The 18101-nt window shown below is 39.8% G+C and overlaps 1 protein-coding gene across 1 annotated transcript in view; it reads right to left on the reverse strand.

Moving 5' to 3' along the window:
* The window catches only part of pou6f2 (POU class 6 homeobox 2), an 86293-nt gene that overhangs the window by 41306 nt on the left and 26886 nt on the right, over window positions 1–18101 (reverse strand). The window contains exon 5 of the mRNA XM_059326834.1: window positions 13505–13724. Within this exon, the coding sequence (XP_059182817.1) occupies window positions 13505–13724 (220 nt within the window). The remainder of the gene's footprint in view (window positions 1–13504; window positions 13725–18101) is intronic.

Here is an 18101-nt window from a genome sequence, read left to right on the forward strand (position 1 = left end):
TGTTTTCCTCTCAATGCACAACACCTACCTTTACAACCGTTCCCGAAGAGTTATCTTATATATCCTTGTGTATGTGCATGTTTGTGCACAGGTGAAGTGAGGTCAGAAGCCAAACTTTTAATCTAACACACTGACTATGGTTCCATGCACAAAATGTTCTGTTATTTTTCCTTATTCTTAAAAAGACAATAGTCCTACCCAAGCTATTTCAACAAGTCCTCCAAACCTTATGACCACACTTGTTCCTGCCCTCAAATATGACCCAAATCAGTTGTGAAGCAGTTGCAGTTTGGTTAGGTTTAGGCAACCAAAGTACCTCTAGGGTTAGGAAAGAAGTACATGGTTAGGCTTAGCAAAAGATGGTTAAAAATACATAACTTGCAGGGGTAAGCTACTTACATAGGTGATGTAAAGCGTGATGTAGCTACACACAGAAGTTAAGTTCTGTAACTTCAAAATATAATGGTGAATTTTGTTTTCACACGAGGCATGAACACAGGTCTCCTGGGCCAAAGTTACGTGGTTGTTTGGCCCAACCAACCTAAGGGGAGCTTAAGGTTCTTTATAAGTGACTTCTGTCTTTGCTTCTACACTCTGAAATGTCACTTCGTCACTTCTTTGCCTACTTCATAATGACTACAGCCACTAGAGAGCGTCACTCATTTTAAGCTGCTGTGCGAACAACCTATGATGACCATCACAGCTATTTACAAAGCTAATGAAAATTAATATCCCATTGATATTCCTGTTTACATGCAGCGTAAACCGAATATACCATTTAAATAACCTGTATCACATTCCTTTGCTGTCAGATTAATAGTAGATTATTAGAGTATATGTATATGTAGTATTTATATGAAACTTAAATGTAAATATGCAAGACATTAATGCTGAAAAACTGCCACAAATTCAAAGAATTTGTGATATGTACGTATGAAAATGACTGAAGATGCCATTGTACCTAAGACCCACAGTACTTCACATATCTGTTTGACCTCAAACTAACTGCAGCTGTAAATGTATTACATTAAAAGAAATATCTATTGATGCATTTAGGCTCACCAGAAAGCCTGTACCCATAGGTGCCCATCATATTATAGCCCTTAGAAAATGCCCAGCCAAGGCCAACAGGAGTGACTGCAATGTAACAATAATGACTTGAATACAAAAGGACTTCACAGCATCAAACTGTGTGTGCTGCACACAGCATAAAATATGGTCAAAAGAAGGCAGATGTGATCAACTCATGTCAAAAGAATTCAAGTGTTCTGGACATCAAAAAGGAAAACAAACTGTAAAACCTTGAAGAGAATGTATTGAGTTCACAAGGATGAATAAAATCTATATATGATTTTTATGTAACATCAGTATGTGTCCAGGGTTTGCTTTTATTAAAGATATTGCTTCTGAAATGTGTGCATCACCTTTTCGACTCAGCACAGATCCATAATTTGACTGAGAATCATCCCTGACTGCTGTTGTAGCGTTTGAAAGTCTTTAGCATCATCTAGGCGTGCTGTAAATTAACAGCTAATCAGAAGCTGCAGAGGAGCCGCCACGAGTTAATGAAATCGTCCGATGTGACCCACCCTGTATTTTTAGGAACTGCTCTAGTCTAAACACAGCTGTCGTTCTCTAACAAGAGAGGTGAGAGGGGACAAACAAGCCCCCCATTACTGCTCTGCCTCACGTTCTACTATGGGAGTCCATAAACCACTGTCTCAATTGCCTTTTCAGAGAGTCACACTGATAATTACTCCACTGGAGGTAAGGAGATTTAGCCTCTATGAGATCTGGTAATTACAAAGGTGGTCAAAGGAAGGTCATTTTTACTCTGAGGATTAGATCGGAGCACTCACACACTAATGAAGTGGATAACATCACTGTTTCTGCACTCATTTCTTTAGTTCACTGATAACTTTTATCAATGTTGGTCACATTGAAAATACTCATCCATGTGATGAAATATTAATTATTAATTAGTGATCAATCTGTCAATAGTTTTTTTATTATAATACATTTTAGTCAGTTTTTAAACTGTAAATCTTTACAAGTAAGATGACTCAAAAGTTTTCTTTTTTAAATAGGCATGAAAAAGAAAGAAAAATGGCACTTTTTTACTGTGTATGCTGAATTGAAAATTGCACTACACATAATTGGAAAAAAAGGACAGATTTGCATGTTTTATTATATGTACAACAGTATTTTATTGGGCTAATATTACTAATGCATTAATGTGTAGGCAACATTTTACTATTGTTGTTGGAGTGGAGTCTATTTTTTATTTTATATGTTATATTTTATTTATATTATATTATATAATAAATTTTTATACTGCTTGTTAGTGTAATTATACCAATACATTATATATTGTGAGCTTGTTATATCTTTTGTGTGTAAAATCCAGGGTTCCAACACATCTTCATGGACAACATTTCTAAACTTTTCTATGACTTTTTAAGGATCCATAAAAAAAATCCCATGAACATTCACATAGTTTAAAAAACAGAGGTGTAGGGTATACTTTCTTCAAAAATGTAATTATTGTCTGAAAATTATACAGCAACAGGAGAAAAAAGGAAATATATGTGATGCATATTAGAGCTATATTACATTAACAGCTACAGAAAATAAAGTTGCTGTTACGTTGCATTATGTGGAAGGTTTCCACAGAAGATTACGAGAAAAAAGTATTTCATTCAACATACAAAATATATATATTTTTTTAAAATATTAAAATATTTCACTAATTCCATGACATTTCCAATCTTTGAAAGAGAGATTTTGAAATTCAATGACTATTCCAGGTTTCCCGTGACGTGTGAACCCTGAAAATCCTAATCTATAACTATAGCTGTCAAATAAATGCAGTGGAGTAAAACATTTCCCCCTGAAATGTGGTTAAGAAGAAGTACAAAGTGGCATAAAATGGTAATCCTCAAGTACAAATACCTAAAATTGGAACACAAATATGGGTTTCATTCTTTAAACAGCGAGTTCATACAATTGGTTATCATGTTAAAGGAATGGAAAATAGATTCCTGCCATGGCGATGGCTGGAATAAACATGGAGAAAATGAAATGTTAAAGGAACTAGTGAACTACTGAATAAAAACATTACTCAGAGCCACAGCAGGCAATATCACTGTTTCAGTCCTGCTGCAGGGGGAACTCAGCGACTACAAAAAAAAAATATAGGCAGTTAAGATTTGAGTGGAGTCGCGGAGCCACAGGATTTTAGAGAGTAAACCACATCGCTTGTAGGGATCCAGAGATAATGCTTTCACTTTGTGATGCAAGGCAATATCAAGCTGTGTTGTAGAATTCTCACTCTGGGGGAAGCATTTCAAAGAATCAAATCCTCTCCATGGAGATGTTACACATACAAGAAAATCCCTGTGTGCTCGATAATGTTGCCCTTTTGTGTGTTGCTTACGCTCGGTTATTGATTTCCAAAGTGTGGTCCAGGGACCTCTAGAGGCCCTTGAGAGGGTTCCAGGGGGTCCCACGCACAGTAAGGTCTAGTGTAATTTCAAGATTTCCTTCCTGAGAGAAAACATATAAAGGTTATTGTAGCTTTTCCTGCCTTTAATACGGACCTGTGCTTCCTAACTATGTACTAATGAGGCTGTTTTCTTTCCATAAAAAGACAATGCCCCTCAGCTATGATATAATAACAACATACCTGGCATAAGCTATCGGTTTATATATATGTCTTTAAGTATAGAGCGTGAAATATAAAGACACATTCCAATTTAAATTCTTTTATATGAAAAAAAAAAACAAAAAAAACAATAAACTTGAGACTTTTCTGACACTGCTCAATCCAGGAGAACCATAAATGTTTCTATTTTAGTAGCCAGATAACTTGGTATTAGTTGATAGTGATACTGAGGGTGATACTGGATTGTGTAAAATAATTATTGTTATACCACGGCTGAAAAACCAATAAGATGCAGCTTGTTATAACGTCCACCAAGTAGGTTATATTTTCAGTTTAGTTTGTCTGTTTACTAGCAGGATTAAAGAAATATTAGCCAGATTTTCATGAAACTTGGTGGAAGGATGCAGCATGGACCAAGACCCATTATATTTTGGAGCAGATCTGAATCACAGGGCAGATACAAAAGTAATTTTTCACTTTTATCAACATTGCGAGAAAGGGTACTTGGCCTTGGTGGAAGTCTGTGCTGTCCAAGTATTTGAGTAAAAACCTGCAGACTCTTGGCCCTCCATGGGACAAGGCTGCTTAACACAAAGCCATAAATGTGGCTCTTTAGGACAAAACCTTATTCTATGATATAATAAAGCATTTTAACCAAAGGCCACATCATTCTAGCAAAGATTTATGGATTAAAAACTCCAGATGAATGTGATGAATCTTGTTTTTTGTGCATTGCATAAAGTTTACATTTTCAAGAAATTCTTTAGGGAAATGGGAAACCATAGATACTGTTTCTTATGGGGGCATTTCACAGTGTTAACATTCCAACTTGAGGGGCTACTTCTGTAAATTTCCTGAGTTGGGAATTCATTTTTCCAATTATTTTGACACCACATGAATGTAGCGTCAATGCTGCAATTCAAATGAAAGTGAACAAACATTTGTGTATCTGCCTTGTGATTTGGATTCAAATTAGTTCTTCATTGACCCATTCTACACCCTTTCACCAACTTTTATGAAAAAGTAGAGGCAGAGGTAATTAATGACCACACAAACTAGATTTCTTGTATACATTGAGAGATGTCCCCATGTTTTTGGACACAGGGGAGATTTGGTATAATTTTGCATACTATGGATAGTATGTAAGACTGTGGTGCCCAGATCGGGGTCCCTTGCTTTTGTCCTTCAGAGTCCAGAAGGTGCCGAACCCCCCCTCTCCTTCTTTAAAAAAAGAGCCTGTCTGCTTGGCAGGACAGACTGGGTTATTACAGCGTGTTCATGGTCCCATCATGTGTCGTCAGACCAAAGCGGAGGCCGCGAGTAAAAGCCTCATGCAAAATTTATGTTCATGCGGCTGTTTCAGTGGGTGGAAAAATCAATATTGCGGGCCTGATGCACGGAGATGACTGAGTGCTCTCTGACTGACAGTAAAAGCTGAGAGAGATTGAGGGGCTACATTTACTGCTCTAGAAATGGAGTGGAGTAGAGTTGCTCTAATAGTCTAGTTCACCTTAAATTTGAATTTCATTGTGGATTATTTTGGTAACAACTTGGATATTGAAGAAATTACGCCATTAGCGAAAAAGAGAACAAATGAAGAATGAGCAAGCTTGTTTTCAAATGTCTAAAACACATCATGCATTGTGGTTTCTGAGCAGCTACAGTATTGTATATTATGGGGTTATTAAGCCTTCCCTTCCTTTCCAACTTACACAGATATAAAATGATTGTAGAATAATCAAAAGACAATGTGGGTATGAGGAGGACATCATAGGGATTTTGTTCTGCGCTGCTTCGCTTACATATGCTTTTGATAGTGTGCCACATACCCACAGTGCATTTGGGGAGGAATGTGAGAAGAGAGCGAAAGAAAGTGAGAAAAAGAAATTCAGTGGGATGAAATAACCCCAAACAATGGGATTTGCTTTCCATTCTTCTGCCTCCATCTTCTGTCTTTAATTATTCCCTTTGGTTGTCTGAGGGAGCGTGTAAGCACTTTCACACAGCACAACATGCCCAGCAGCACAACACTGTCTGCCTTAGTGATGTGGAGACTTCTGAGTGACACTGAGCCTCTTGTGATTATTAATGCTGTTTAATACAACACAGGGCAGCCACTATGATTGAGGGAAAAAACAGATTTCAAAATGCATGCATTCAAAATGCAATGTGAATGGAATTATGTACAACATGAGCACTGCACTTGAGATACATTTTCCCCGTGCTACATAAACAATGTGTACACCATGAAATGAAGGCTAATGTTTTGTTGATGCAACATTGGAAATGTGTATTTGATAACAAGTACCAAGTGTGCTCTATTTTGTACACAGCGTTTAATGGAACCTCAGCTGATCCTGGTGGGATCCTTTGTGCCGGTTTAGTAGTTTCTTCCTGAATCGCATATGAGATATTTGAGAGCCCAGAACGATGTATGATGAATGAAGTAGCATGCTACTTATACGCTTATCGTGCTCACTGACTAGCAACAGGTTCAGCAAAGGGCAGCGGCAGTAAATGAAATTCCGCACCGGGACAATATATCATCAAAAGAAATGTATGCACCCGAAACTTACAAGCCTTCTTCAGATGCGGACAAGGTGCCTGACGGGGTGGGGGGAAGGGGTGAGGATGGGATAGTAGGAGAAAAAAAAAGGGGGGGGGGGACGGGAGAATGGGGGAGTTTTTTTTTCTGGATGGGTGAGGAGCAAGCAAGGGGAAGCAGCAGATTTTGTTGAATCAGTTCTATTTTCATACTGGCTGATCTGTGTCTTTTAACCATTTCACTGCAGCTGGAAAATGAAAGTACCAGGGCTAATTTCACAGTGAGAGCTCACTGAACAAAACCCCCCACGGTCTGTGGAAAAAGGTGCTAAGTCTACTTTGTCATTGTGAATTACGGCAGTGTAATTCAGGAAACGGGCTTGTGTGTATGAGGGAGGAAAAGTAGAAAATATGTTCAGAGGGGGAATAAAAAAAAGAAAAAGAAAAAGGAAAAAATGCCTTTTTTCCTCTCCAGCCTGAGATGTGAGTTTTTACTTATGATCTGTAAGTAACAGATATCTTTCTCCCCAAACACGCCGTCCTGTACTGATGCCACAGGATCCATCTGTGATGTGTCTGCAGTTAGTCCAGAAATAGCACCCACGGGAGTTAACACACTCCTCAGGCCTCCTACGGGACCTTTTAAGCTGCACTGATACTGATAAAAGCCCCCACAAATCTGGCCCCTAGATACCTCAGCCATTAATTAAGGTAATTAGGCCCTGGTCAGCAATTAGTAACCACAGATAGCTTTTAGCAGCGGCTAAGACGTCCCCGCTGGTGAGGGGTTTGGTTCCATACCATCTGCTGACAAATGTCACCACGGACTCTTTGGTTTCACAGATGGGGAACTGGAGAGCCGTGTTTAAAAATGACCTCTGTGTGATCCAGACTGGCTCCCAGACTCCCACAGCCTCTCTGCTGCTGCTGCACGATCACTTCGTTTGTTCTTTTCACTTCTTTGGTTCCTTTCTCTTTCAAACATGGAGGAGCGAGCTCTATGAAAATCCATACATGCTGTACACGGCCAAAGAGGGAATAGGAAACATTCACTGCACAAGGTATCGATCAAAATTAGAACATCTGGGCTGAGTGTAAGTAGTATTGATTAGAGCGTAATGCTACATTGATTTGCTTGTATTATTAAGTCCATGATAGATCCATATTGATAATGTGTTACTTTACATTATAATGTTATAAATATATATACACTTTTATTAAAAGAGAGGATATATCAAAATGATGCAAGTCTTAAGCAAGTTCTCACAGATACAATATGTTCACCGTAGTGTAGTGTGGATTATTTATATCAGGATTTTCCTCTAGACATAAAAATTGAATGCCAACAACTCAATGTGATGAAACAGCCATTAACATCCTATTAAATCTTTTTTTTAAAGCACCTGTGATTCACAGGAACGCATTAACACATGCAAAGACCTACTGAATGAATGTGAGAAACATTCCCAAACAAATTTGGCATTTATACTAATATGAAAATACAGCAGTGTGTGTATTTCACTCGGTGGCAGAGGTGTGTGATATAAGGCGCTCTGAGTAGAAACACTGATAAAAACAGGCTGAATACTCACATTCAACCTCAGAGAACAGATCATGCAATAACTCACATTACTAGGGAATGGGAAATAAAGGATGCAGCTGTGCTACTTTACACAATTCCACATTTGAAGCAATCGGTGATAACACCATTTTCATTCCGGTTCAGTCCCATAAAATTACCATTAACATTACAACTCATGCAGAACACAGATAAATGTAAAATGTCACCCAGTTCTGCCAGGCGGGAATTCCAGTTCCACAAGATTACCATCTCTGTCTGCTCTCTCCCACTGCACCTTGTCTAATATTTCATTTACAACATTTCATAAGTTCATTTTCCCCTCACTGACCATGTAAATCACAAATCAATTTTCATTTAAAATGCTTGACTACAGATTGTTGCTGAAAGCCTCTGAATTGCGCCTCAGCAATATGGCAGACCTTTAGCAAATCTTTCGGAAACACTCTGGCCGGAAAAGGGAGGGAAAAAAAGTGAGATGTAATTTCTACAAAACAACTCCGGGGCCAAGTGGTCAAGGCATTTACTGGAAACATTTTACAAGTGTTGAAATATCATGAAAGCAATACACTATGATGTATTGTAATTTGTATCAGATTCAGTACTCAGACTTGTGATAGACTGGTCTACTCAACAGGAACGAGAGGCTGATTATTATTATGATCTAAAGATGAACACTATTGATTGGGCATAATTATTGAGGACATCTAATCAATATGCAATGATCTTCAATACTGAATAATTATTAAATAAATCACTAGGCAGAAGATTTAAGAAAAGGTTCAGATAATTGAGATTTATTAAAAAAAATATGCACACAACTTGTGATATTTTTCAATTGCAAACTTTAATTTGGTTGAACGGACACAACAGTTTCATATTTAAAAACTTAATTACACAGGAGAGAGGGTTATAGCTCAGGAGCTAAGGGAATAGAAAACAGCTGGATTAAAATTGAATAATTTTCCATGCTCCTAATTATTCATGTAATTGGAAGCTAATTTGAAAATTTGTCATGTTGGCATCCACACTCCTAATTCAAAAACCTATTCTCTCCAACTACAAAATCCATTTAAATAAATGCATTGCACTCTGTGCATACACAGTGGAGACAGACACACTGTGTAATGTAGAGAGACTGTCTTGTAGATTGTGTGTTTATGGCAGGAGGTTTGCAAAAAGCCTCCCTCAGTGTTTACCAGTGAGGGCAGATGTCAGGGTTTGCTGTGGAGGAGCAGACACAGCCACATCTGATTAACAATATTATTGTCCTCCTCCACATCGCCATAAAGACTCCTCCTCCCCCCACCTTTTCCTTTCTTTTCTTTTCTTTTCTTTCTTTCTATTTCAGGCTCTGGCAGTGTGCTGTCCTGTGGCATGGCTGAGCCAGAGTGACACTGCCACCATCCACAGAAACAAAACACAAGTCAAGAGCCAGAAGGTTAAGACAAACAGCACTACCGCGTCTTACCAGGCAGAAAACATAAAAATATTGTGTGATAAAAAAAGAAAATTACAGTATATTCAAATACACCATGCATCATTTGTCCTTTTATTTTTGTGCAATTATGACATATATGTAACTTGAATTCAGAACAAATCATTAGCATGTCTGCAACAAGTGAAACACCAGGGGGGAAAATTTACTCACATCTCAGCTTCAAAAAAGACATCACAGTATAAATCATGAGTCTCATGGGAGTGTGTGTGTGTTCATATGTGCAGGTACAGTAAACCTTCGCTTCAGCCCGGGTGTAAATTTGAGTGTTTGATTCTAACCCTCTCATTGCTCCTCTGTACATTTTGATTGGTGATTTTTTTCTTCTTTCCGTCGCCAAACTGTCACAAAGGCAGTAACCCCACACGTTTCCAAGCTGCTTATTGAAGACAAACAATAAACCACTGGCAGATATCAATGGCAGAGATGAGAACCCGGGTGCCATATCTGCTGGGACTGCCTGGCGAACCTGCCTCTGCCTGCGCTTCATCTCCAGCAGCACCTCTCACTCTCAATTATTTGGCTGCTGTCACAACAAATCAATCAAATTACCGCTCCAGGACTGTGTGCAGCTGCTCCTATTGCACCGCTAGTTGCATTAGCTTTGAAATGTATGAGGTCTACATTTTATCACTGTTATTTATTTAATGCAGCTCTCTCCCCTGCGAGTCATCTTACAACCACAGCAAAGTTAAATCATTAAAGGAAGACGTGGAATACATACTGCTTGAGAACACTTCAAATTAAACAGCGATGAGGGAGAAGGGATGGGTTTGGCCTCTATTGTGTTAAAATGGCAGATGTTGATGTGAGGAAATGTGGACCGCTTGCACTGGGTCCTCTTAATGCACTCCTCTGCTGGCTGAATGCACACACAAACAAAGGCTTATTTCTTTTCTTATCCCAAAATGATTCGACAAATACACACATGAGGAAAAAGGAGCCAACAACGAGCAACTAGTGTGGCTGTAACAAGCCCCAAAAAGGATGCTCGGAATGCTCTAGCTCCGATAATGTAATGGGTAAAGGGACACAGAGGCATTCCCACAACAGACAGAGGTTAAGTCAGTGGCCCGGCCCGGTGATCTAACCTCTTAAAGGAGCAGCAGTCAGCTGAGGCAGAAGAGATGCAGTCTGACATGTCTTACTAGTGTGGAAACATTTGGCTCTTCCCCCAGGAGCCCACCCTTTGGTGGTGTAATGAGCAGACTGATTTCCCTAATTTGTATCGTACCAACACCCGCAACCTGTGAACGACACCGCTGAGCGTTTTCATCAAAACGGCAGACATGCCTTTGATTGGCACTGACACAGGGTCTCATTACTGCAGGTGAGTGGGATGCCGACCTTTATCAGGAAGCCTGAGTGCTGTTTTGTGTTTCCTGCGGACGAGTACAGAGGAACAATGCTCTCACCTCACCATTAGAACTCGGCTCTCTGATGTGATGCGCTGCCTGGCTTTCTGCTGAGAGCAAATAAGATGGGATGTGCTTATTAATATGAAAGAGCTCCAGTAAACTAGCTTCTTGCATTACCTTTGAGTGAGTCTTAGAGAAGACGAGTAGACAGATGAGACTTTGTTCTGCTTCCTCCCATTGGGCATTACATGTACAGTGCTTTGATACAACTAGTTTTACAAGTATGGTAATCATGCTTTGCTTGTTATAAAATCATGTGAAATGAAAACCTATTAAAAATGCATCAGAAAGTTAGCATCATTTCTAACAACAAAAAAAATCCGTGGATGGTATGTCTGCATCAGTCGCACTTACTTATTGTTGGATTTGTGAAAATCACGTATGATTTTTTTATTCATATGAGCCGTCATATTTACAGACCTCTAGCATGACCCAACCTAGTTTTTGCCTCTGTGAAGTCAGCTAGAATTTTGTGCACTCTGTCACAAAAGATAACTTTCTCCCTTGTTTAGTTTCATTGGGAATTTGTTTTTACTGCATGTTTGCAGGCATAAATCATTCTGACAAATAACCAGTTACACTGGTGCCTGTGTTTACTGAGTCTGCCACAAGATGCTGCTCAGTTTTATTTAAGCAACCGCTCCAAATTTATAGCACAACCCCATTACAGTGATAGTTATTCATCACAGTCTGAGAGAGCTGCCCTCCTAAAGCTCACAGCAGTCCAGCCGGTTCCCTTCTGTCAACATCCATTCATGCTGAGCCAGCTTTGATTAGTATGATCAAAACATGTGATCAAAGATGCTGTTGTTACTGTTTGTTCTGGTTTTATCTTTTCATTTAATTTTTCCTCATTAAAGCTGAATATGAGCGAGATTCAAGAAAAAAATGGACTGAAAAACCTAATTTAGATCTAACATGTCTTATTAAGCATTGCTTTCTTAAAAAACTAGAGACTACAAGCATACTGGCTCTCATGTGAAGAATACAATTCCTCCACCCTCAACTGCCCATTCCCCAAGACAAACAGCCTTATTAGTTGGTCATTAGCCGCCTCATTACATTTAAATACAGCCATTGGCTGGGCTCCTCCCGGAGTCTCATTACTGTGCCTCACAGTTGTCTCGTGTCTGATCTGACGCTAATTAGCTAGCAGCGTGAGTGCTGTAAAGCACACTTGCTCCTGAGGTCGTGAAATGAGCTGACTGCTCCCCGGCGACGGTGCGCCGCTGTATTATATGTGTGATTAATCAGGCCTGGAGACCCGGAGGGGCGGGGAGGGGGAGCGAGGGGGATGCAGGGGCAGAGGCCAGAGTTGCAGTTGTCTGACAGAGGTGCTGTGCCAGCAGGCCTCATTCAGCGGAGCTGTGATGAACTCAGACAGGGGAGAGTGGAGGAGCGTCGCGTGGCCAGAGGGGCCTGGACACAGTCAAGACATTTAGCTTCACTCGTGACTTGTGTCACTTTCTCTCCATGGAGGTCCCTTCAATGCATCCCCTTCAGATAAGAGGACGTGCGAACAGGCGGTCTGTCAGTCCACACGCTTAAAAAAAGATCTGCCACAGAGGCATTTCTCCACAACAGTTTTTTTTTTTTTTTTTTTTGCTATCTCTCATGGATGGGGAATTTTATCAGGACATTGGATTCCAGACTGTCTGTTGGTTTGTTTGTCAGTGGACAATGAGGATGACTGAGAGGTGTTTGTTTTGGCATCCTGACACCCTGACAATGTGTTTGTCGATCATTTCATCAGATCACTGAAGCCTCTGGGTTGTTCCTTACGCACCAGGAGGAAGATCTGTTGAAGTGTGAGTCAGACGGGCCTGCTGGGCCCATTATCGTCCACTACTGATGGATACATTGAAGGGTTCGCTGGATAGATGCGGGTTTATTAAAAGCTCTGCCCACAGCGATGGCTGCTGTTATTTATGCATGTTTGTGTCCATTAGGCTTCTACCTCCACATTTCCTCACTCAGGGCATCTGTCCATCCATTTCCCCACATGAGGGAACCTTCCCTGCACTTTGTGCTGCAACGGCATTATTGTAATCTCCATCCCAAAAACACACTGCTTTACATGTAGCCTGGCATCTTTTTACATTAGTGCAGCTCTCTCATCCAAGATTTATGACTGATGGTTTCCCCATCCATCCCTCAATCTAATGGTATAAAAGAGACAATGTTTTAAACATTAAAATGAAAACCATTTACAACTATGATCAAAAGAGAACACTTGGGCATTAAAGTTTAAAAGGCAAGGATAAGTACAGCCATGTGGATGGACAGATGAGGTGGAAAAGAGATAAAAAAAAAGTGAAGTACAGTGCACTCTTATGCACAGGAAAGAGGCAGAAAGTGCTTTTGCACTGCACTGCAAAACGTTGACCTGTAATTAATATGGTTGTTCCTCTGGGCAAGTTGAGGATAGCGGCTTTTTGGGATACAAACCCCTGAAGGATTCTTACCTGGTCAAGAGCTTTGTAAAGCTTTTTTATTAAACAAAAAACAAAAAACAGCTGTATGTCATACAAATGGATGTATAACAAACTCTTGTTGGGATCAATACATGTTGTATTTATTACTAATAGTATCTGGTGTCTCATGTGTTATGAATCATCGTGCATAATGCAAAAAAAAGCCCTTCATGACCATTAGATAGTGTATTTTTTATAACATCCATCAGCGTCCTGGAGTACCTGAATTATTTTCTACTTTCTCCCTGTTATATCACATTGACCCTGTTTTGTCATACGAATGAGTTTCTCGCTGTCGCTGTATGTCTACAGTGCCCTCTTTCTTACCTTGCAGGTTCTGGAGCGGGAGCGTCATGATTCCCCCTGCAGCAGCAGCAGCCACCAGGCTCTGGATGTTGGCTGTGGGCAGGGAGAGAACGAGGCCCTGCTGCCCGCCCAGGTGTCCGCCTGCGTTGAAAGGGATGAGGATGGGCTGGTTCATGCCTGGCGCCGCCCCGGACATCACGCCGCCAACTGCGTTGGCCAGCTGCTGGGCCACCAGAAGGGACTGTAGCAGATACACACAAACACACATGCATAGCATTAGGGCCGGGCACTTCTTTCCAATTTGATGACATATAATGATGTAAAGTCATGGAAAAAATTATTAGACCACCTTTCTTCATTTTCTTGTTCATTTTAATGCCTGCTACAACTAAAGGTATATTAGTTTGGACAAATACAATGATAACAACAAAAATAGCTCATAAGAGTTTAATTTAACTGCTGATATCTAGCCATTTTCCATGGTTTTCTTGATAATAACCAAAATCATTATCAATAAAAACATGGAAAATGGCTAGATATCAGCTCTTAAATTAAACTCTTATGAGCTATTTTTGTTGTTATCATTATCTTTGTCCAAACAAATGTACCTTTAGTTGTAGCTTAAAATTAATAAGAAAATGAAGAAAACACAGGTGGTCTAATCATTTTTTGTAGCATGTTTTTAAAAAAATGAATTAACTGTATGGTAAATTTTGTATGCTCCTTGTTAGCAAAACAGCGCGATGCCACAAGTTCGGCAACTGGTTTTCCAACATTGTGATAGAACTAATATAGAAAATATTTTTTTTCATGTCACAAGGTATCATTAATAATGCTAGAGGGGAAAAAGCCTTAGGGCTGGGCAATATGGCCAAAATCACAGAAGCTTTAAACGCTCTAACTACCAGTTCACTGTGATTTTAAATGTGAATATAAAGTGTTAAGTTCTTTAAACATTTCACAGAATCCACCAATGTTTTACAAGTTAAATGTAATTAAAATGCAATCATTACATTAGGTAATGCAGAGGATTACAGAAACATCTACTGTTCAAGTTTCACAGTTTTATAATATAAAATATTAGATTACCAAACCAAACTTGTATGCAACGATATGGATGAAATCATGACCATAATGATGATAATAATAAGAACATTTTCTAATGATGGAATATATAAAAAATGCAAATATATGAAAATGACAGACAGTCATAAAAACATTCCGCTGATATAAACATTACATGATAGCAAACTCTTCAATAGCTAATTTCTGTTTCAAAATCATTTCATTATTTGAAGAACAATAACATAAGATTTCTCTGTACAGCCCTGATTTCAAAAGAGTGTGGACTAAAATAATAAGATATACATCCTTAACATATATCCTTTTTGACATACATTAAATTGAAAACTGTACAGTCTATACTGTATGTTCAAACATTCATACATTTTTGCTTTTTGTTGGTATACACCCTTTTTTTGGATTCAGGGTTGTAGTTCAGAAATGATACACTAAATTCCGACATTACTTGGTACTGCAGAATACTTGTTTTACAGAAGAAAAAGACACATCAGATCCCTTCGCATCACATTTGACTGAAAAATATATATACACAATTTTATATCGTGGGATGCTTAATTGAGACAAGTAAAGCAGTAAAGCATATGTCACCAAAGTGACATTATCACTAATCAATGTGGTTTGATGAATGTAGTTGTACTGCAGATGAATTCTGTGCTTTGCTGTGTCACAGACTGACAGTCAAAACACACTGCCGTTGGTACCGACAGAGATCAAATCCAATCTTTGTGAGAGAGCTAAGAATTTTTTTCTTTCACAGAGATGCAGAGTGATTTATGTTTCATCCCATTGAACAAATCCCTATACCACAGAAAATGTGCCTGAAATACACAGTGCTTTTCAAAAAAAAGTAGCAGTACTTTACTCTTTTGATGAGGGATATAACACATCACTCTCAACTCTTCATGTATCCATTCATTCACATTAGTTCAAGTGGATTCGGTGCAGTCATACCCATAGAGGAAAAGATATGTTATCAGAAGTATCGCTCTGAGATATTTTGCACAGTAGAAGATCTCTTCAAATGTATTTTCCGAGGAAGTGGGTTTGGAAATACACCAACACATTTTTCATCGAGAGCTTTGAGCCCGAAGTGGGAATGTTTGTACCGTGGCTGAAATCTCCATGAATACACAGGGAATGACATCTTAAATTTTATTCATTCTGATAAAACCTTTTTCAAATTATGTCAGCGTTTGAGCACGTCAAACTGAATTTACACAGGGGCTACGAGACAGGATATACTGAGGATGCTGCAAAATCCAACAAAATTACTGTTTAAACATTGAATTGAATTGTTTGGAATACAATAATAAGAGAACACTGTCAGATTGTGTTGTGTCCACAGCAAAGCAGCCTTTAGACGTTGCTAGGTAAGCCTGGCTGCACTGTGTTGACTCCTCCACTGTGACTTAGGTTCACAAGCCTTTAACTCCAATTGTCAGCTATCTGCTTCTGTTTTGCATGGTGTGTCTGCAGCTTGCACAGGATGCAGAGCGGGCTGACTGGTGCGAAGACCCCACCGTGCTCCCAAACCTGGTGCTCCTAGGTGACAGGCGTGTCACTGTGATAACCCTGCATGGTGCAGAACGCCTGCACCCACTCCGACATACATGCGATCACAGTTTAGGAGGTACGAGGTCACATTGGTTTAAAGCCACAATGCACAGAGAGATCCTGGGACAAAATATCTGCACTGAGGGACCAATGAATACCTGTTTGTGCTTCTAAGCTGTTAAAAGAGTCAGGTGATTTCTACTGGCAGGGGTAATCACACACACACTATATAGGATCCCTCTTTCGCAACATTTGCTTTGATACACAACAACAGTGCATAACAAATGACAATATCTGACGCTTCTGAGAGCATCCGAAATGACATTTGCCATTAACTTTAAAAAATGAATTAATAATTTGAGAGCTCAAAGAATCCTCAAAGGACAATAACAAAGGCGAGCCGTTTGTTAGCTGCAAGTGACATATGTTTAATCTCGTGTTTTAAACTAAATTTAATCTCGAATCGAAGCAGCATATAATCAAAGACACTCTTTGAACATTTCATCTCTGAGTCAAACAAAATGAGACTGCCAGGCTTGACAGCAAAGACAGCCTCACATAGAAGGGAATAACATTAAAAGACAATTCTGCAATTATCAGATGTAGCCCTGATTTATTTATCATTACAGGCAGCTTTGGAGAAACAGGCAGCTGTTAGGCACACAGGCAGCTGCAGAAAGAAAGTACTTTGGAGATTATTTTTTTAAGGCATGCATCGGTCTTTAGGCTGTTTGTTGTGCCACTTTAAGACTGATTATGATCTTCATCTGAGGTGAGAACCCTGCATATGCATACATCAGAAAATCAGAGATAAGAATAAATTTAGCATGAACATAATTAGCTCAACTCTGCAGCCACACAACAAGCTTTTACCACGAGTCTCCCAGCATCACTCATCTAGATTTACAAGCAGTTCACCTTCTGCCTTTTCGCCTGATACTCTCACTCCTCCTCTCCATAGGTGCTGTTGGAAAGCTGTTGTACAGTGCTTGGCAGGCCTGACAGCTGAGTGTTGAGAAGTGGTCTCCTAGGGGCCACACAGATACACAGACTGGGTGTGTGTTGGACTCTGGATGGGGAAGCAGCCCCACTCAGGACTGGATGTGGTACCCAGCCTCTCTGCCCATCAGGGGAGAATAGGCCCTTCTATCTGCTTGGCAGCTCTGGCACTGAGAAATTGCCCATAATCACCCAGATAGCAGACTTTTGTCATCCTAACTGCGAGTGGGAAACAGAAGGAAGGTGGATTCATGTTGGGTAAACTACCATCGGATAATGGTTGTTCGAACAATATCCGGCTCTGGAGCGAGAATCTATCAAAACATATTGATCCTGGAACAAGAGAATTGGGTATGGCATGCGGAGCGCCTTTGTTTCTGAAAAGTGTTAGCTTCACAGAGACTGTACTGACAGCATTAATATATTAGATGGTGACTGTTGAAAGCCGCCTGCTGAGGCTCAGACTGTAACTGCTGCCTGCTCGAGACGCTTTTCTTTTGTGTTTATTTCTTATCTATTACAAAAACAGTGGCTTTGACCAGCGAGGGTGTCTGTAATCAGAAAAGTGCTTTTAATTAAGATCATTCTTCATCTCCACTTGCGGCAGATTGACTCTTTCACTGGGGATTTCTCACCATACAAACCTGCCCGACAAAACTGAATGACTCTGCTCTCATGTTTCCTCTTTTGTTTATCCTGATGAGGATTGACTGTCATTGAGTAACACTGAGTGCAGGGAGAATGGCCTTATTAAAGAGGGTGGAGGAAACCTGATGCTGTGTATGTGTGTGTGTGTGTGTGTGTGTGTGTGTGTGTGTGTGTGTTGAGCGGTGACATTGAGCAACACTAATGAGATAGATGTTCATTAAACATCCCAGAGCCACCAGGCCAATAAATCCAATCAGATAGGACAATGCCTGATTGAGCTATTAACAGGGCTGCAGGCTCGGGCTCTTTGCTCCCCTGCTTGTTTTGACAAGGC

This window comes from Centropristis striata, chromosome 23 (genome assembly GCF_030273125.1).
Source record: "Centropristis striata isolate RG_2023a ecotype Rhode Island chromosome 23, C.striata_1.0, whole genome shotgun sequence".
In the NCBI taxonomy this organism is placed as follows: domain Eukaryota; kingdom Metazoa; phylum Chordata; class Actinopteri; order Perciformes; family Serranidae; genus Centropristis; species Centropristis striata.